Raw genomic sequence first — 22,237 nt, 5'->3', positions numbered from 1 at the left:
GGATTCACTGAAAACTACCAAGAGGAGCTCATCTAAAAATCTAGGCCTCCAAGTATCCTCAAAGGTCACCTAGTCTATCTTTCTGCCACAAGCTGGACTACACTACATCAGTTTAGCCAGTTACTTACCTAACTTGTTTTTAAAGGCCTACAATAATAAATCTCCACACTTTCCAGATGATCCCACTGCTTTAATATTTCTTTTAGGATTTCCCTTCTCAGCATTTATTCAAATCTTTTTTTCTACAAGTGAATTTAAAGAACCCACTGCTTGTTCTGTCCATCGTGGACAGAGAAAAGTTTATTTTCCCTCTTTCTTCACACATCTTTAATTTTGTTGAACACTTGGATTCAGCCTTTCTTCTCTGTGGTAATGAACTGCAAATCTTTCTTCAGATATTATTAGTTACAGATCTTTGGTCCCTCTTTATTTTCTACTTAGTCCTTTCCCCCCCCCTTTTCAGGTCTCTGCGGAAGTGTATGCAGCCCACACTCAAATGCTATACACAAACATTAAGCAGATCACAAGGATTTTGTGGGAATTCTCTTTTCTCAACTTACAGATCAGATAACATTTTCCAGCTGTCTGAGTTAACTCACCAAATACTTCATTATCCTCTGAAGACTGCTGCGTTAGTCTGGCTGCTTTCGGACTCTCTTTAGCTGCTTCCTCCACCTTGGTTTCGGCATTCTGTAAAGCAAACATTGCTTCAGATTAGGTCTTTTATAGTTATCAACCAGAAATATTCTTCAAACTTCTTAAATATGCACACATTACATTCTTCACGAATACAGAATCATTAACACAGAGGGTCTTGGTATCTTTACTACATATATGTAGTTTTACAAAATACTGAGGGAAAATACTTTCAGAGACACAGTTGTGGGGGTTTGGTTTTTTGGTTTTGTGGTTTTTTGAGTCTGTTTAACTAGAGGACATAAAATTGAGGGTTAGAGAAGAATCTAAGTAAGAGAGAGATCTTAAAAACCATGACAGACTTGTAAGTTTCCACCTTTCCTCCTCATATTTCATTTTCTTTCTATTGACATCTTCCATTGTTGACTTAGTGAACCAAGAGATCAGGAGATACTGCACAAATATTTCTCCTTGCAGAGCAAAGGTAAGTGAGCTAGAGAGAGCTTAGGAGCAGCAATCTTAAAGTCTTTAACCAACTCATTCACTTAACTGTTTAAAGCACAATTACTTATATATTTCTGAAACAAATCTGTCAGTTAGCTACCTGGTGTTAGATTGGGTCAAAAGATAATGCAACAGTTTCAGCAAAGCATTTCCTTCTTTAGCTAGAAAAGACTGAAGAAAATATAACCTGTGAAACACTGAATTTTCAATATTTATATTGCTAATAAAGAAAAAATAACTCATGTTTTACTTTGGTACTCAAGAGAAATGTATATGAAAGCTTTCACCAGTGCTTTCAGCAATGCAGATAGTAAACTGCATATGCAGTCAACTACTGAGCAATGGATATGAAGTGGCTGATTCATTAAATATTATTGGAAAGAACTGACTACAAGTTGAGGAAGGAAAACAGACAAATGTAGCATGCCTATGTTTTTTAGAGTACAGCTACTGCTCTATTCAAGTACACAGTCCTTCAGAAGACTTTGTGTGGAATTTTGGAGAAATAGATTTTGTACAATTTAAAAATTCTGACTTAGTTTAGAAAATGTTGCTATACAACATGTCCATCAAAACTACTGGTTCTGCCCTCAGAAACACAGCAGCATACTTCCAAACAATAAGCTGTCTCTCATTTCCCCTTACTAATAACCAGATACAAGAAGACAGGTAGATTAAGTCTGTCAACCTCCCTATAGAACACAGGAGTACAAACTTAGGGCATGTAAACCCAAGAGACTTTTAAGCAAGACAGCAAGCGTTGTCAGGAAAAAAATGAAAACAAAACCTAGGAAGCCTACTGGTGTCACACAGCAGCAAACAAGAATTAGAGAAAGAAACAAAACAGGAAAGAAGGAGAAACTGTGCTTCAGAGGAAGAAACACCTGCTTAAGAGAAAGGATTCTGCTGTTTCTCATGCTTTTGGGTAAAAGCTGAAAGTCTGTGAACTGCTGCAAGGCATCAAGAGCAGTAGCAACAAAACACTACCCAACAGATACTCAGTGGTGTCTATGAAACACGTTGTCATTCCAAGTTCTTACTAGAGAGATGTCTGCATTTCTTACTTTAAAAATACAGTTTTGGCAGTGTCAAGGAAATTAGAAAGACTGAACCATATAAGAGATTTTGGTTTGAGTTAAATCACTGCGAAGAACTACACAGCAACTGTGCTGCCTGCTCCCCGGATAAGACACCATGTTGGTGTCAACAGGTATCAGCTCCAAGACATTGACAGGAAAGTTGTGTGATATATCAGCCTAAAACAAGACAGCGCATGGCTGGATGTAAATCCACTTGGTATGCCTTCTCACAAAATACAAACTTTAAAAAGATTTCTTTTGCTTTATTATTTGCACTAACAAATTTACACGACACACTGTAACTGGCATTCATAATATTAATATTAACGTAAACAAGAAAAATCACTTCAAAAGAACAATCGATGGTCCCGATGTTCTAAAACTAATACTAATAATACAAATCAGCATTTTAAAAGACAATATTTAGCCTGTGCTCAACCAGCACAAAAATAAGCATTAAACTAGAACTCCAGCAGCTACGTCACCAAGAAAACACAAGGCTTGGAAATGGAAAGTTGTACTCTGGGGTATCCAAGCCAGCTTTTTAACTATCTTGCCATTTTTGCATACTAGTAAGGAAGAGCTTGTTACTTTTCCCTTAACCACAAAGCTTTTACTCAATGACTTCAGAAGAGGTAAACCTGCTCTTCAGAAAACGATTATTCAGAAGTGTTATATCTAAAAAGAGAATTAAAGAAATCCAGTGTGAAGCAGAGATTTGTACTGTTTGTGCTCTCACTTCTGCCCTTTACAATCTACTCTGTTATTATGTAGCTAGAATGTTTAGCTCCATCCCAATGGCACAAATGAAAGCAGACTGCAATTGCAATTTCCTTTCCCCCCAATCCCCCGAAAAGTCATAGCACAGCCTTTTCTCCAGCTCCTTCTCTCATTCTCATTCACTCCTGTCCATTGCACATTACCTTCCCTGCATTGAAGTCCTCAACATCTAACAGAAACAGAGGGGACAAGAGGGTGATGGACACACACGCGGTAAAATACTTTATTCTTCCTCTATGCTACATCTAGGAAATTAAGATAAAAAACCAGACACCACCTCAAAAGACAGACAAAAGTTTCTAGTGGATAAAATCAGATTTGACTGGCAATAAATGTCCATTTTGCAATAACAGGAAAAGGGTAAATTGCTGCAGGCAATAGCAATCTTGATTAGAATCTAAACTGTATCCATAGCAGTAGATCATGCAACACCAGACCAGGTTGAAGAACTCTGCAAAACATTCCTCACCTTCCACTTCTGCACTGATATTCACCTAAATTTCATCATGCAAGGCTACCTTTCATTTAATATTCACAGAATGTGTATATGATGTTCAGGTTACAGTATACCTTCAGGACATTATATATGTTACCTCTTCTCAGATCTAACTGATCTTCCACAAAGTTCCAGGGGGAAAAATATATATAAGAAAAATCTTTAAATTATGGATATGTGCTCCTTCAAAAATGTGACCGTAACATGATTGAGAGCCATGTATCAGTAAGTCTGTCAAATGCATAAATGTTTCTCTAAATACCAAATACTGCTTCAATTGGCAGGACAGGCTGTAAGTCATTCTTAACAATGGCCATTTTCTTTGCCATTTGTATTCTTTGTATTCTGCATCCACAAATTAAGCGCCTACAATGTTGTTTTCATGAAAACTGGAGATGTTCCTTGCTATTTTCTTCTCATAGACCTTCATCAGCTTCAAAGCTCTTGTTTACTGTGAGGAATTTTACACCCACAGCTTAACTCAATCAAACAGATGAGGTGCTGTGGATAACCCTTATTAGCAGCAAGAATTCATGGAATGGCAGTCAACCCTCTTCAGGTGAGCAGATATCTCTCGTACCTGCATTACTATGTTCAATCATCTTCCTAAACTCACTTGTTAATTCTTCTTAACTGGAGATTTTCCAAGCCTATTAATACAGAAACCCACACACATACTAGCAAGCATCAGGCTTCTTGCACAAAACACGAATAGTGAATTTTAACAATGCCATACCAGCTAATTCCTACTTCCAGGCAACTCTATTGCCATCATTCAGAATAGGGTTATGCCAGACTGAAGCTGGGCTTATGTTATCTCTACATCTTCAAGCTCTTGAAAATGCTATGTTAGTTCATTCTCTAGTCCCCATCAGTTATGAAAACGATTCAAATTTTCCCATCAATTTTCAGACAAACAAAATAACTCTTTTAAATAGCAAGCTAATCACAATCATTATATCTGTTTTTCAGGCATACCTCACATTCTCAGTTTAATTTTCACTTACACAGATTCAGCTTCTAAAATGCAACTAAAAAATATGCTCCACTCTGTAACTTCTATATAGAGTAATTATTCTTATGTTCCTGTGCATGTGTCAAAATTTTACTTAAGGCAAAAGAATGGCTAAAAAATAAATGATAGAGTGATGGAAAGAGAGAGGCCTGGAGTTTTCCAGGGACAGTTTTCTGCTCCTCTCAGCTTCAATGGTGCAGTTGCTGCTAATGTCACTGACAGAGAATTTCAAACGAAGGTTCAAACAAAAGGATCTCATCACTAACCCCCAAGGCAGGCAAAGGTCCTTTGAAAAATGGTTGAGATGCCTCAAACATAATATCCAGCTCTTTGAAGAAAAGCATTCAATCTATTTTAAAACCTTAAGATACTGAGGAATTGCAGTAAAAAAGCACTGAATTCCAACTTAAAAGTTTGCTACATTCCCCATTATCAGTTCCACACTATTTTGTTACATGCTTCCCTCCATTTAGGAAAGGCATTTTAAAACTGCTTTTGTTTGTGGAGAAGTTCTTACATGCTGGGTTAATACACAGGACATCTTGCCTTTATAGCAATTCTGTTTCATTTTGAGAAGATTTCTGACCACGGTGGGGTTTATGTGTTTTATAACTGAACTGAAATCTCTTCAGCTCAGAACGTAATACAAAGACAAGCAATGGTTGTACCATAGGCCACTAATCAGTTTTTACTAGTCCATAAGGTACTCCCACGATGCTGACGAGGGAGGTTCAAGCATACAACAGGTAGGAAACAAGTGATTATATTACTGTGTCCATACCAGTGGCAGAAGTTATGCCATACCACTGGCATTTGGGAGCAAGGTACCAAAATGACAGAGTTCATTTGGGAAACAAAACAAAATAAAAACCAGGACAGACAACCATGTGCAAAAATCAAGAATCATGAACTGAAAAAAACCCCAAACAAATCAACAAACTCAAACTCATGTACCCTACGCATAGGGGCAGAGGGAGAGGAAGAGCCATGTGAGTGAGTAGTTACTCTGCAGGTACTTTTAGGACACTGCCAGAATCCTGAATTCTCATAAAACAGCAAGGAATTTGCAAAACAAGACAAGACACAGAAATATGCTGCGGGTCAATGTTTTCAACTTGAAGCAAGAATCCTGCCATGTGTTGTTCACTCTGTTCACATTAATCCTGAACCTATACACAAGAAACCTGAATATGAATCACATAAAATTCAGACAAGTATGGACAGAGCCATGACTTGCTATTTTCTCTACCAATCCCACCCGACAGAGCACAGCAACCACCATATCGGCTGTACAAAGCAGGGCAGCGGCACACACAGTACAAATCTGTGAAGATCAATGTAAGGATCTAAAATCGCACTTGGGAACACAGTGAGTTTTGATAGCCTCCAGAACACCTGACCTGAAACTAATGTTATTAAAGCACATGTGCTCCGTCCTTTAAACCCAGACAGTTCTACAGTGCCACTGCAAACAGCATCTGGCAGGCACATTGTTGGATGCAACTCCTATCCTTATGAATCAAACAGGAACGGTGACAACACTTGATGAGCAAAACCAAATATAGGCATTTTGGACATCAACATCAAATCTCTTTTACAAAAGGTGTGGAAGTAGATTTTCAGCATAGCCTGAAGAGTGATAGCTATCAATAGTGGTGCTTTCACAGTCTGCTCATTGCCTTTATCCTATCTAGACTGTTTGCTAATTTACTTCCCTTTGAGCACTCATTTAGCCACATGCTGAACAAGTATAAACATTTCACTTTTTTTTTTTTTTTTTTTTTTTAAGAAAAGGATGTGGTTTAAGTCATTAAAAACAACACTGATGCTGCAGCCTCAACTCTCAGTGCATTTCCTTAAGGGCTTCATAAATAGATTGAACAACGGCAGTATCCAACCCCAGCAGACTAGCAATTTTCAAATGCATCACTTGAGGTCTTTCTGAAGGGTAATTAGTGTATAAAAGCAATCCTGCTTCCTTCTGCTAATGAAACCATGCTATATTCTAGCATAGTGATAAAATCTTAAAAGAATTCATATAGATACCTAATAAAACAGAAAAAGATAAAAAAGGTCATCCAAACATCCAAATACTTGATCTATGCTAAGACACAGCAGAGATGCAAAAACTAGCAACTAGTTATAGAATAACGGGGAAAAAGGTGAAAATGGGGGAAAAAACAAAACTGTGACCATTAAAAAAAGTGAAAAATAATCCCCTGGTCAGGGAGAGAGGATTGCAAATATCTTGGACTTCTTTTAGGCAAAAAATCCTTTTCAACCTTGTACACTGAACTTCTAATATCACAGATTTGAGTTTGTTTTGAATTAATTTAAATTAATAAAATGCAAAACACTTGCCACTGCTCAAACAACTAGAGATCCTCAGCCTGGAATCCTCCTGGGGGGCCTATACAGGACTGTCTGTGGCAATAAACCTGTTGATTTGTCCCTTGTTGATTTTAACCATAGGAAGAGAAGTAAATGAGATGGCAGCTCTCTATGGGGAGCACAATGCGATGGTACAGCATGGCACTCAGCGGCACTACAAACATGCCTCAAAGCAACGCAGTGAGGATTTCTGCAGGGTGCACAGCCCCATATGTGCACTTCTACAAAGCAGCACTGAACAGCAAAAGAAGCAAAGGTACTGAGAGAGCACTACAAACACTCCCCTGTGGGCAACATAGAAATAGCTGGCCACAAAGGGGCATGTTTTGGAGACTTCACCATTCCAAACCATGACCCAGTGCAGAAGTTACTTGATATCGTGATACTCAGAGGAGAGACTACAGCCCTTTCCCAGAGTCCCACCAACCACTGGCTGTATGATGCTGCATCTGCCTGCTGCTTATGGAGGCTTACAAAGAAACAAAATCACACAGACCCATACTCCTCTAATCCCCCCCACAAAACCACAAAAAACAACCAAACAAAAAAACCCCAACCAAACAAAAAAATCCCACCAAGCAATGTGTAAATCTGCTTCATCACATCAAAGGATGCCTGCAGTGGCCCAGGAACAAAAAGATATTTAGTGTCTTAGAGTAAAACCCCTAAATATTCAGTTTATTATTTTCTTCATTCAATTACCTAGAAGGTAATGAGTGAAATATGTTATAAAATGAAAGTTACTACAGAGCATCTCAGAAATATTCACTGGAAAAATGTCATGCCTAAGAATGATACAAAACCACTAGAAATAAACCAGCCTGCCACCTTACCAGCAACAAGGTATCTTTTCTGCGCCCCCTCCTGTGAAAACCTTCTGGCTTTTGCAGTACTCCAAGTGACACTGGACAGGTATTTTTGACAAAAAACCCAGCACAGCTGACATCCTGTTTCTGCAGCCAGCATTACCTTTGTTAAGGCAAAACAGGTAAGGTTTCCTTTCTCAATATAAACTGCTGACCCTGCAGGCCTGTAGAAGCAAAGTGGAACTCATGTGACTGTGTGGGCTACAAAGAGCTGAAGCACAAGTGGGACAATAAAACATACAGAGAAGGGACTCCGGACCTGACGTGACAGCTCTGCCCAGTTCCCCCGCAGCAAACCAGACTGCAGGGAGGGCAGAATTTCACTTCTGATATTTTATTCTTAATTCCATCACATGCAAAAATGAGTCCTTCAGTGTGCAAAATAAATACACCAGCATATTTGTCTGGGTTGTTCCTATAGGTGGCTGAAAACTGACTTTGCTTAATAACAGAAGTATTTTTTTAGTGCTTGCTCTATGTTAAAAGAGTACCACAAAAAAAAAAGGCTAAAAAGGGTAGACAACTTTAAGGGACTTTCACACCATTCTACTCTCAGTCATGCATTAGGCTAATCCGAATTGCCTTTTTGTTTAATGAGTAGGAAACACATGCTGAACAGATTGCCACTGAGCACCAAGAATGGACTTTCAACTTCCTGCATTTAATTTTCTCTTCCAAGCTTTTAGCTCATGAGGAAACAAAGCTCACAAGCTGCTATGTAAAAGCACTTTATTTCCAAAATTACACCCCTGCAACTCCCTAAAATCTACCAAAATACTTAAAGCACTTAAAAAACAAAATTTAAACTTACTTGCCAAGAATTAAAAGATTAAATTTAACACAGAGCAGTTAATTTTAGAAGAGAATTTTTCCAACATACTGATTCAGAAGGAAGACCATTTTCACTGCTTGAGATCACTTGGCAGTCTCTAGCCTTGTGAAGTGCATTTCCAGGCCAAAGCAAAGAAAAATTTACCTCACAAGATGCCCAATATTAAAACATATTACATTTACCTGCAAGACCTGTAGGTTCAAAGGAAATTTTGACCACAGTGCTGACCAATGCATTTGTTTCTGTACCATGATATGATAAAATTATCAAACTATTCAGAAATCTTGTACAAAATTAGCTTTTTTTTTGGGGGGGGGGGGGGTGGTGGGCTTTTGAGAAAAAGACGCCTTTGTCTTTGAAAAGCAGCAAGTTATTTTAACTCAGACATTTGAGCTCCTCATTAACATGCACTTCCCATGGCCCCAGCCTTGCCTCATACCCTAAGCATCTGTCCTCCCCCTTCACCATCCCCTCAAGCTGGGCTGCTCCCAACACTTGTTGGGCACTCAAGGAGCTGGACGATGGGTGGGAGAGGGGCTACAAATAATCTTTCTTAACAATGGGACGGGAGAGAGAGGGAGAGAACTGAACCAGATCGGCTCTCCGATCCAATCCACCACACAGTTTCCCCCCAGTTTTAATGAGAGAAACAAGGTTTGCTATGTAACATTTGCTTGAGAGGGAAGCTGCCACAAACTCACTACCAGTCATGAAGCCTGAAACTTTCATATAAGTACTCCTATTTATCCACCCAAGACAGAAAATTGCTGTCTATGTAACTGAATGACAAGAGCGTTACCACATCTGTGTTTGTTTTAACTAGACCAATATTAAATTGACTTGGCCAGGTAGATTCAATCTCTTCTGCATAGCTCTCGAAACCCAAAGAGGGTTTACAACAACCATGGTTGTAAACGCTAAATGCCTGTTGTCAACATCAGTTGTGCAACCAGTTGTTGACCTCCAAGAGCTGTCCACTTCTCAAGCCCTACACCCCTACTGCAAGGATCAAGAAGAAAACCCTTGGCCTCTGTGCCCTTGTCCCTCAACCGCTGAGCCATATAACCATGCTTGATAGGCATGCTATGTTAGTTTTTAGAACAATATTAAGTGACCTCAACACGCTTAAAAAACAAAAGTTCCCTCCCTGCCTATACCTCAAAGACATTAGAAGAAGGTTCTTAGAAATGTTAGTCCCCTTCGCAAATCTTGAACAAAACCGGATTAAAAAAATAAACTCTCGAGCTCTCCCACTTTTCTAACAACAAAATATGTTGGGTTTTAAGAACTTGGATTTAAACCCATTCATCACAAACTATTTCTTAAAAGGAGATATACAGGCAGACTGTACTCCAAAATAACAGCCAGCATAGATTTTCAGAATAATTATGTCAGCAAATACGTATCTTCATTGTGTTTTTCTTTGACATAGAAGCAAAGTCAGAGATTTATGGCAGCAGTTACATGAATACAGTACTGCAAAAAATTACAAAGGAAAGCCGTAACCTAAAGTACCATCTTTCCCTGCCCCAGTAAATCAGAAAGCTGCAATTCAGTAAAATGAAGTGTTTCACCAATAACAGCTCCTGCAAAACATGTTCATACTTTTGTAGCATAAAAGATTTCCCCCTCCTTCAAAGAAATCCAGTAAATACAGACTCAACCATATTTCTCTGGAACTACTAAACCACATTTTAAAATACATAATTTTATTATGACTTTGCCCATTTACTCTCAGCAACTTCAATTCTCACACAAGACAATTAGAAGACAGCAACAGAAAACTCCATGCTAAATTTAACATGAAAATCACAGCAGAACACCACCTTTTCAGAAAGCCACAGTACCATCCCAGGGATTTGTTCACCTCATGACCAACAATGGGCTGAAATTTGGCTGACTTTCCTTTCAGCAGGCTACTGTAAGTCTCTCAAGTATAATGCAAATGCTGATAGTAGTCAATGATACATAAAAAAAATTACTTACTAGAGCATAAATACCTCAAACATACAGAAATACCATGCTTAGAATAAAAGGTCATCCTAGACTTTTTTAAGAAAGCAGTTTCAGAACACTTCTTATAATCAACTTGTGATTTTGCTCAAGGCATTTGAAGAGAAGCACAACAAGGACCCCTTTCTCACCATAGCTACCTTACCAACAACAAAATGCAAAATCTAAAAGAGAAGATTTAACTGATTTCTGCAGTATTCTAGCTGTCAGTCATTCTTCAAGAAACTGTCTAAACTGAACCACAAAGACTATTATAAAACATACAATAAATAATACAAACCAATACACCGAATTAACACAATACAACACAAGTTAGGAGAATCTCAAAAAAGCTATCCAAAATTAATGCACTCGAATAAGGAAAAAATTCCACAGCAATGTCTGTAACACAGATAGAAACTGCTCCCATTCACCGCTTGCTTTGACTTCTGCATTTGTTACCAAGAACGGACCCTTACTGGGATGATCATTTCCCTTTCATAATGGTCATATGCACTAAACAAGATCATGGTTCTTTATTAGCAATTTCAGAGAAAAGGCAATTTAAAAATCATTAGGAAGCCAATTCCTCTTCAGACATCATATACACTCTCTCCAGTCTTCAGCAAGTACCCATTCAGTACGCACACAGATCACTCACTATGCAAGAACGCTAAGGAGACAGGAAATCTGACATTACATAAAAATTGGTATTTTCTTCTTTGATGGCTTCTCCAGGAGCAATTTTGTGGCACTGCTAATACTGAGAACGGCAATTCCAAAGTCTCTAAGCAAGAGGCTCTCACCATTAAAGCCTGCCTGTTTTTTCACAAAGGTGAATGCCTTCAAAGCAGAATTTGTCAGCCACCTTTGTGTAACAGGCATTACGTTGATGATTTGTGTAAAAGCAGATACTTCTTCCCATTATTTTGCTCCTTATTCTGTTATTTTGTTTTCTAAAAGCAAAACAAGAGAACAATGCTTTCCTCCATGCTTTAAGCCAACACAGAGGCACTCTCACAAAAACTGCTGTGCAGAGCTACAATTGCACCAATATGATCAGAAGAAAAACGGACCATTGTAACACATGTACAAAGCTAGCAAGCTGAAATACTAACCTGCATGATCAGTGGCTGAAGTTTCCCATCTCAGAAGGGAATAACAAAGTCTCAGAGGCAAAACATCTTGGAATAAATTATATAAACCCAGTTGTTTACCCAAACATGTACAGAAAGATGACATTTTAATTGTTTATTTTCAGGCAACTGTTCAGTCTGTGTTTAAAATGTCTAAACTGGCATTCAAAGTGTACTGATCACTGTGAAGGGGAAAACAGTATCAACAGAAAAACCCCAAACCCTGAACAGCTACTGTTGTTAATGAATGGCAGAGGCCGATTTCATTAGTTGCCCTTATAACTGGTATATGAAGGTCCTCTAAAGCAAGAAGGAAGCTACAAGAAAACAGAGGATGCATTGTTTCATTCAGCAGCAGTAGTATCAGAATGTTTATGCAACTGGGAGATAAATGCACTTCAATAATCACATATTTTAAACCCAATGAGAGCACCTGATTTCACTGGGGCTTCTAATCCTTGTAAGGGCCATCAGTCAGAGCCTGCCCTCATCAAGTTCTGGCTACCGACCAGGCTACGAAGTGGTTTGTTATACCAGTTCCGCGGCCACCTTGAGATTTTGGTGCCCTCCTCTGGAAGCACACTTACACTCCATAATGGAGCCCAGGCTGTAATATGCAGATATGGATACTTACATCTGATTAACTGCAATCTGATTAATGTTTATGCAAATGCTGGTAAAGTGACGTGGCTAGTTTCTAACATATCTTGGTGATTTCACAGGCAACAAGCATAGGTAAAATGCTGCATTTTTTCCTCATATATCAAGAATGTAAAACATTCCTGACTTTCAGGAATAGTCACCTATTCCTGAAACTACTAACTATTGTTTAACTATTGTTCTTTACCACAACAAACCAGTGGTAAGACAAGCCTTAAATAATGAGGAAATGACTCACTTGGATCTCACACTTAGTGCTTCTTCAGTCCCAGGTGACACCTAATTCATCAGCAAATGCAAACACTATTATTCACCTGGAAATAGGGGAGGTTTTCCTGTAGAACTAATTGCTTCCATCTACATACATCATGGTAAAAAAAAAGAAAAAAAAAAGTAAAAGACTGTGATCACAAAGCATTTAGCAAAAATGTCTTCAGTCATCCAATATGATACCTGTTCTGTAATATAAATGTTTCATGGCTGTTCTCATACCTTTTGAAAAGCATGAACAGAGAATCTATGACTGATGTCATCTGCACCATACACAATCCTGTTCTCCAGGAGCACTTTTTGTTTTGCTGCAGTATTTAAAATGGAACAATTCAGAGAGAGAGTATTGTTTTAAACAACTGTAGCTACCATTTTTCAAGTATGTAAAGTCAAACAAAGAAACAGAACCTGAGAAAGACCATGCTCTCCACTACCAACATAAAGAAGTATCAGAAGTGAAGACAGTGAAAGACTTGTGCATGTACAGACAGGAGGAACGGTAATACCGGAAACACAAACTGTGAGCAGCCACCTTATCACGCAGTGAGCCAAAAGCAAACAGAAACTGACTTTTAAAAAGATGATTTAGTTTACCAGAGTTTGATTCATTACTGTGGTTCTAGTAAAAACCCTGCACACCTTCACGAAAAGAAACGCATCATGGCAGAGACAAAGACTTCCCTGTATCATGTTGAAATTTGAGAGTCGTAGGTTTAATAAATAAATAAAATAAATAAATAAATAAATAAATAAATAAATAAAGTGATTTAAATAAGTGCTACTTTTCCACCATCTAGTCATCATCTGTGCAAGCCCCAAGCTCTGTAGGGAAGAATGAAACATTACCAGCAAGCTTTTCTATTCATTGCCTGAGTCTGTCTCAAACTTCAGGGAGGAAAAAATGTTCTTGTCTTCTCCAGCTTCCATATTTTCCTTCAGTGCCTAATTTTTAAACTTTCACCTTTTTATCTATTTAAAAACAAACAAACCCCCACAAAACACACCCCCCTAAAAAAGCCAAGCAGCCAACCAACCACCTTAGCATAGCCAGTGAGAATTGCCTTTCTCCTGTGACACCTCCACACTACCTCTGTACTGTTGTTGAGTTACCATATGCAGGCTGGCATTAATTTGCCAGGTCTTTGTGAATCTGTGACCAGTGTCCATCTTTCTATCTAGATTTCAGGCAACCAAGGATCGTTATCCAACTAGAAAGTGCACTTCACGCCTCTTCCCTCTTCCTCTTATATTTTTAGCTTGAAAGAAAAAGGCTTCAGCTCCAGTCAATTATCCCAAAGTGCAATACTTTATTGAAGTATAAAAGACTATTGAAGGTAAGGTACATTCCGTGCTCATAAGAAACCTCTGTATCTACAGTGTAGGAGTGATAACCCATTGGCAAAGTGAGAGATATACTTAATATACAGCTTGTCAAATGTTTACCCATTTTTATCTTTTTATTAAAAGCAGATGACCTAACAGTTTTAACAGAAATAGTTCACCATGGAGAAAAAAGTGCATGGGAACAGCCTACATGGATTTAACAAGTACAAATGGTATCTGACCAACCTGATAGCCTCCAGTGATGAAATGACTGGTTCTGTGTAGGAGGGGAGAAGCATAATGTCATATCCCCTGTCTTTAGAATGGTCTGTGACACCGTCTGCCTCAGTCTGCCACTTACCCCGACAGTCAAAGTGAGAAGAGAAAGTCTGGGTAGATGGAATAAAAAGGGGTGGGTGACTGCTTGGACCACGTGGCTCAGAGCATTGTGATCAACAGCACAAAGTCCAACTGGCAGTCAGGCAGTAGCTGTATCCCTTAGGGATCAACACTAAGGCAAATATAATTTCATGTCTTATTAAAGACCAAAGTAATAACAGACTGGGGGACTGGTCAGTAAGCACGCTGAAAAGCAGAGCTGCTATTCAGAGAGAACTTGACAGGCTACAGAAATAAACTGACAAGAATCTCACGAAGTTCAATAAAAGGAAAGCCATGCATCTGAAATGGGGTAAGTCCATTCACTAGGTTTTGCTGGGAGCCAACTGGCCAGAAAGTGGCTTTGCAGAAAAGGGTTCACTTTTTGCATCCATGTTAGTTAAGTTGATATAAATGATTGTTTACAGGAGTTTGGAAATGATAAGCTGCCCCTGAAGCACATGGGAAAGGCAGGCACTATTAGCAAAAAGCTTAACCCCATTTCTCCTGAACTTGATGATTTGAGAGAAAAAAAGACACACGAGTCCCTATGGAGCAACAAGAAAAACGCTTGGCAGAACAGATATGTACTTATTTTTTGTGCTGACAATTTTTCTCTCCTTGTTCTGCTTTGCTTCTTCTATGGACAAAGATACTTTGCTTGGAGTCAGTACTTGTCACCAGAGATGACAGCTTCCTAAGGGAAAAGCTGTGGCTAATACACCAGTTTAAAATCATTTGAACAGTCAAAGATGGTCACAGAGAGTTACAGAAAAACAGGGGCCTGAGTAATGAAGAACTCAGGACCAGTTTCTCCCCAGACGAAAAGTTTTCTGTTTTCAAAACCAAAATGGGTGGACTGTATGAGACTATAAAAAAACCCTCAGATACTACGCCGTCTCAAACAGAGACAAAAATGCAGTCAGACAGTACTTCGGATTTATAACCCATCCAAAATGTCAAGAGACTTTACAATGCCAGGAACAAAAAAAAAAACCCCCAAAAAAAACATAAAAAATCAACATACACAGCTTTTCCAGGTTTGGTTTTGGTTTGGGTTTTTTTTTGTAAACCATCCATAACAAGAAAAAAGAAAAACAAATTAAAAATCCACTGCCATGAGTGAACAAATGAAGTGAATTTTGCAAAGTTGACAAGTTACAATACTATTTACCTGACAGTGGCAATGTTGGCTACTGAAGAGCACAGGTAGATAATATGAGGTCAACTCCCACCTATAACGCATTTGTCAGTGATTAGGAAATAACATTCTTGGATTCAGCTAAAGCAATGTTATAAAAATCCAAGAAACTAACAACTAAATATGCCTGATAAATATTTATGCCACTTTTATAAAATGACTGTGGTTACTTATCAAAATTTATTTTGAACATCTTTTACGTACACTGACATGATATAATTAATAAAAGAACCTCACTAAGTTCTACAAAGTCCATGATAAGCAAATCATACAGCCTAATAAGCTCATGTTACTTTCCACTGCAATAATTATTCATATACACACGTCTTCCAAGTATTTACAGACAAAAAGCAGTTTGGTAACAGAGAAATGAGTTAAAACCTGCACAACTTGTGACAGCTCATTTTCATCACATACAAAGGTCTCCAGCTCAAAGCATGTATGTTATATTAGGTGTAATTTAAAGGAAACTCCATCTCAAAGCTAGGCACATGACCTTTCCAAAGTAGCATTCCTTGAAAAGGAATCCTTAGGAAAAGAACAAAAAACAAAACAAACAAACAATAAAAAAAATCCCTTTATAACCTCTGCAAAATTAGAAGCACAGCTACTAGAGAAGACACAGCTCAAGGCAAACTTCTCCTTGTATCATCAACACCCAAATCTATCCCCATGTCACAACAGTCTTTGTTTGCCATTCAGCCTTCCTCCCCCGGAAGGAAGATACACACCTTTTTATCTACTGTTAGATATAAATACTAATACACACACAAATATATCAAGGTCCATAATTATGGTGTGGTATGGAGAGGACGAGGTGGAAGGAAAAACTGGGTTTCATCTGCCGTCCATAAGACCAGGCTGCAGAGAGATTCCAGCTCTTCAAACTACACTCCTCATATTTTTCCCAAGGTTTTGCTCACACATAGCCCACAGCAAACCCCATTACATTCATGTGCAAAATCTATGTTAATGCACTACATGGCTGGCAATGTTAACTGCACAGGCATCATGCAGTTAAAGGCTGCATTTCCCTCGGCAACTGTTACTTAGTAACCCCTCTGCACATAAATAGAATTTTATATTACTGCATATGTGTTGTGAAGGCTAAAATCCATGCCTCAGTTCTGTAGGCAAGCAGGAACTGAAGGAGTCACCCGGAAACCGTGTATCAAACTTGTACCAGCTAACATTCAACTGCTTCTCTAGGCAGATAATTTAACCGGAGAGGGAAAAACTGTATGTACAAGGAGGCATTTCCTCCACTTTTCTCTTGCTAGTATTTTATCATAAAAAAGGAGCACATACAACTTTAAAGAAGTATGTTTTGGACAGACTTTCTGGTATTATCCATGTACTGTGGAGACTTCAGACATAAGCACAACAGACTTTGCAAAGCTCTTCACCTTCTCCTCTAGAGGTAGTATAATCCACTAGCTATGCAACTTCTACATAGAATTAGCACTGCCAGAGCCACTGTCAAAATATTACTTAAAAAAGACATGCAAAACAGATCCAGGGCTGGCTGAAGAAAACAGGTGGAGTATGACGGATGCACAACACCACCACATCACATCACCACCGCCACCGCCACCACCAGAACAACAACGCATAATAAATAAAATTCATCAACTCTAAATACAAAAATGCAAGTAGCTGTTTTATATTAACTCATATATTTGATGATTCCCATATACAGGCTACTTAAATTAACCGACAGCCTATGCATGCTGCTTGAGTAACTATCAACATGGAACTTCAGAATCACTTTAGAGCAAGAGACTGCCTTTTTAGGATTGAACAAAATAAGTGGCCTGCTGGAAACACCTAGGCATCTTTTAAATTCAATTCCCTACCATTGAAAAGGAGATATTATCATTACTCTGGTTCGTCCCATTCTTTGCCTCTAGCATTCCAAGGTTTTAACTCCTAAAATGATTTATGGTAACAGAAGTGGATTGTCTTGACACAAAAGCAACTGAGTTACATATATTGCATTTCATGAACAAATACATTCATATGAAGTGGTTACACACAAACTACAGTTGCAGTTACACCGAGTGACTAAGTATGAGCACGTAGATAAAGCAAACGCACTTCATCGGCAATTCTATTAGCCAATTTACAACCTCTTGCAGTCTAGCACATCTCCTTAAATGCAGCATTCAAATAATAATTTCCCATCTCCTCCTAACAATGAAAAATAATTCCCCTAAAAAAGGATTCCAGAGACTCTAGCAAACCAAATTACTCTTCCCCTCAAAATTCCTCACCCACAAGTCTTGTCCTGTAAACGGCTGAGGGAGCTGGGGGTGTTTAGTCTGGAGAAGAGAAGGCTCAGGGGAGACCTTATGGCTCTCTACAGCTGACTGAAGGGAGTTTGTGGTGAGGTAGGGTTGGTCTCTTCTCCCAAGTAATAAGCAATTGGACAAGAAGAAGTGGCCTCAGGCTGCACCAGGGGAGGTTTAGACTGGATATCAGGAAAAGTTTCTTGACTCAAAGGGTTGTCAAGCTTAGAACAGGCTGTCCAGGGATGTGGTGGAGTCACCATCTCTGGAGGTGTTTAAAAGACATGTAGATGTGGCACTTGGGGATGTGGTTTATTGGTGGACTTGGCAGTGTTAGGTTTACGGTTGGACTTGATGATCTGATAGGTCTTTTCCAACCTAAATGATTTGATGATTTGATGGGCAACTCAACAGAAACAGAAGTTCTCCTTGCAAAATCCCAGAGAACCAATCCTTCAAACTGTTGGTTCCTACTTTAAGTCTTTTCTTCATCATAACCATACCTCAATACTAATGATGTTGCATCCGGCAATTTTTTCTTTTCAGGGAACAACAATCAGCTGGGAACCATTTAAAGGTCTGAAACTAACACACAATATATTGTGACTAAAAGAAGGCCTGATGCTCAGAGATGTCCCTGAGCCCTGATTTTCTTAAAGCCACAAGACCCAAGTTGGCAGCACAGCAGCATAATGGAGAACTGAGCAAGAGACCTGGCCAAATCTAACTCGGTGATTGGGGCAATTAACTGGCCATCTGGCTCTCTGCAGGAAGAAAGCAGCTCTGCACCTGCTCTGCCTGCCCACACTTCCTAGCCTAATTAGTTAAAGCAAGCTGATCAGGGCAAAAAACAGAATAACTTGTCAACTGCTGAGACCAGAGCTCAGAAACTGGGATCAAAGCCAAGGCCCCCTGCTCCTGGTGGAGCCATCTCCCTTGTGGGCCACATCTAAACACATACAGGGGGTCTCCTGTCCCTTACAAACAAGCAGCAGGAGGCTGAATTGGAATTGATCAATGATAAGTAATGTAGTTGATGCAAAGTCTGTGTGTCAAGCCCTATAAGCTTCCAAAACGCCACAAACCTTTTATTCTCCCATAATCAGGTGACTCAACAGCTGCAACATGGTGTTATTACAGCATTAACTGCATTATAAACTCTTTCTGCAAAATCCCAGAGTAGCATCTGATGCCTGAAAGATCTCAACATTCCTTTTCAAAGGCAGACATAGCACACATTCCCCTGGCTGTTCATGTAGTTGGAGCTAAAGGTCACTGGCCAGAACACTGAGACAATCTGCTATTAGACCCCAGGGCTCCCCATCCCACCTGAATGCATCCAATGACAGGGACCTTCTGACTTATTTTCCCCAAATCTCCATAATTTTTTCTATTTTTAGATGGTTTTATTGATCCTTTATAGGGCCCACATAGCATAGCATAACAGAATAATGATAAAATAATAAACAACAGACAAAGTGCCAGAGGAAAGGAAAACGCTGCAACTGGTAGAAGAGCTACATTGAAGAAATTCCAGAATGGAGTTATGTTTCCTCTCCTCCTGAGAGAACTGAAGGGAAGTAAAACACAAGCACTGAGGTCAAAACAAGAGGAAAAAGAATTAAATAGGTATTCCATCTATTTTTTCTACTTGCAAATACCTTTACTTATAAAGCAAGAAATTAGCTGAAGGAAATAAAAATAAAATTTTTATTAAGAATTAAATTTTTTGAAAAAACTAAGTTGCAGGGAAAAAACAATTGGTCAAGTAAATGAACCTGCAAGAATCCTAAAGCTAAATGTTCAGGTCCACATTGTTAGTAAAAAAGGAGAAAAGGGAAATCAAGGCCTCCACTCATGCAGTGCTGGTCCTCCTGGTCCATGTGGTATGCAAGGACCTCCAGGAACTCAAGGAAAGAAAAGACATATGGGATATCCTGGAAGAGATGGAGAAAAAGGTGACCCAAGCTCATCTGGTGCAATGGGGTCACTCAGGCTCCCTGGGCCACCTGGTTCTGCTGGGTTTCCTGGACAACCTGCCTACTCAGGCATACAGGGGGATCCGGAAGAAAAAGGCCCCCCAGGTCCTCCAGGAGCTGTTGAAATTCCACTCCTTCCTATAAAAGGTCCACAAGGAGATCCTGGATTTCTAGGTCCTGCTGGTGAGACAGGGTTAGTTGGACCTCCTGGAGCTCAGCTCTTCAAAGATAAAGGGGCAGCAAGAAGGGGGCCTGATGCCATTGTCAACATTGTCAACAGCTGCAAATAAACATCCTTCATCATTTAAGCCAATCTGAATCTCCAAACACAGATCTGATTCAGAAAGTGAGGATTAGAACCACACTGTAGGAAAGAACCTCTTTGCATCAGCAAGTATCCTGCAGCATAAAGCAAGTTATTTCTTTCAGCAGAGAAAACTAAGTTTTATTCTTATTATGTACAGCTTGTGATCTCAAATCTCATCTCATGTAACCAAGTTCCAGAAGGAACATCAATCATCCCAAACACACTGAGTTTTCTGTGTAGCACTGCACCAAAGACAAAACAGCTGTTACTTTATGCAGTGGGTTTTACCTGCTGTGAGCTTTGAAGCTTTTCCTAGAACATTATGATATATTTATCTATATTAGTACTTTAGATTTGTTAAGTATATTAAAAACATATTTAGCTTTTTTAATCAACACATAGTATAAGTATTGAAATATCTTTAATATACTTCATGAGATATAAACATTCCTCAACTGTTACAGGCACCGACTTAAGATTCTCAGAGTCTCACATTCACCAACCTTTCATCAGCCAAGTCTCAGAAAAACAGGATTGTCTGGAATTTCAGACATTGGGTTTAGAAAAATACAAAAAAAAAAAAAGAAAGATGGTGATTATTCAGGCTTTATCACTGCACACCATAAGGCCAGTTTCAGCTGCAGTAGAAAGCTCTGCCTCAACATTAAGAAAACATTTAGCCTGTAGCTCAGAGGGAAGATAGCCAGGCTCCCCAGGGTGGAAGGCTACTGGTCTTGCCTTTTGAAACTCATATAGTGAGCACATTTGCAGCCCTATAGGGATATAAACAGAGTATCTATACTTGAAGATACGCTTGCATTTATATATACTTTTAAATATACACGTGAAATTTTTTTATATATGGACACATGCACAGATATATCCACAGGCACACAAAGAACTGAGGTGTAATTTAGAGTTTTTGCTCACAATTTCACTTCACGCTGAAAAATTTCAGCCATGTTTCCCCAAAAGAGCTCAACAGCAATTCTCTGTTTTCTGCATAAAACAAATCTTCACAGGTACAAAGTAGAAAAGCAAGAAAGCATCACAACTTTATGACAAAACAGTATAAAAATATTTATGATAGCTGGTCATAAAAGTAACAGGAGACGGTTTTGATTTTCAGCTTTCAAGTATTTGCAATGGCAGTACTGGATTGTTTTGTAAAGCAATGTAGTGTCGTAGGCTGGGATAGCTGCTGAAAGTCGTAGGTCTAAATGGAGAGAGAGCTGGCTGTAGAGAAAATTTTTCAAGTGGAGGTGTGTTGTCAAAAAAGTGCAAACTTTCTCTTTACTTCTACAGTGTTCCCATCTTCCTGACCAGACTGCCTGTTAGCTGGCTATCTCTTCAGTGCTTCTGAGCAAGCAACTGAACTGTCAGCTGTTATTTCCAATGCCTCAGAAAAATCAAAACATGGCACTGAATTAAGACTGCATCAGAGATGGAAATGCTGGCAGAAAGTAGTGTGCAGGAAGAAACCGGGTGTAAGAATCAGGAGAAGGAAGATAAAGGAAGCAGCTAGATGTGCAAGTCAGTTATGAACACAAAAGAAAACAAACAAACAAACAAACAAATCACTCCGATCTCAACATAACAGTCTCGGATAGTGCCTTGTAACCAAGATGCTTCTAGTATATTGGGACTTGCATAACTCATCTGAAAACCTCAGCACTACCAGACAGTGCATCCAATCCCAAAGCTCTTACACAGAATTGGAAAAACTAAGGACTCCAAAATTAGGCCTTTTCTGTGGCTTTCGAGCTGCACAGGGCTCATGAGCAAGCCTAGAGCCCTTATGCCTCCCGTAAGTTCATCTTTCAGTTCCAGCTAAGTCCAGCTACACCAACATAAATGTCACTCTGTGCCACTGTGACAAAGCCACAAGATTTCCATTATTGCCTCTTCTTGATTATAACTAATGCTCAGAAGTCCCCTTAATTACCCAGGGAAAATGGCATGTATTTTGTGGCCTCCAGCTCTAGGCAAATCTTGATATTTTCATGGCCACATCCATGGGATGCTATACTGAAAGATCAGATTGTTTTTAAGAGTGAATCATCTCAGCAATCAAAAATAAAGTCATATTTCTCTGCTTAAAAGT

The 22,237-nt window shown here is 39.1% G+C and overlaps 1 protein-coding gene across 6 annotated transcripts in view; it reads right to left on the bottom strand.

The window, feature by feature from the left end:
* The window catches only part of MBP (myelin basic protein), a 112,403-nt gene that overhangs the window by 54,294 nt on the left and 35,872 nt on the right, over positions 1 to 22,237 (bottom strand). For all 6 annotated transcript variants that reach the window (XM_065667861.1, XM_065667862.1, XM_065667860.1 and 3 more), the window contains one exon: positions 600 to 690. In XM_065667861.1, coding sequence (XP_065523933.1) covers positions 600 to 690 — 91 coding nt within the window. The remainder of the gene's footprint in view (positions 1 to 599; positions 691 to 22,237) is intronic.

Source organism: Lathamus discolor, chromosome 2 (genome assembly GCF_037157495.1).
Source record: "Lathamus discolor isolate bLatDis1 chromosome 2, bLatDis1.hap1, whole genome shotgun sequence".
Lineage (NCBI taxonomy): Eukaryota > Metazoa > Chordata > Aves > Psittaciformes > Psittacidae > Lathamus > Lathamus discolor.
Note: the sequence above shows the minus strand (reverse complement) of the source record. Positions and strands in the feature narration are given on the sequence as shown.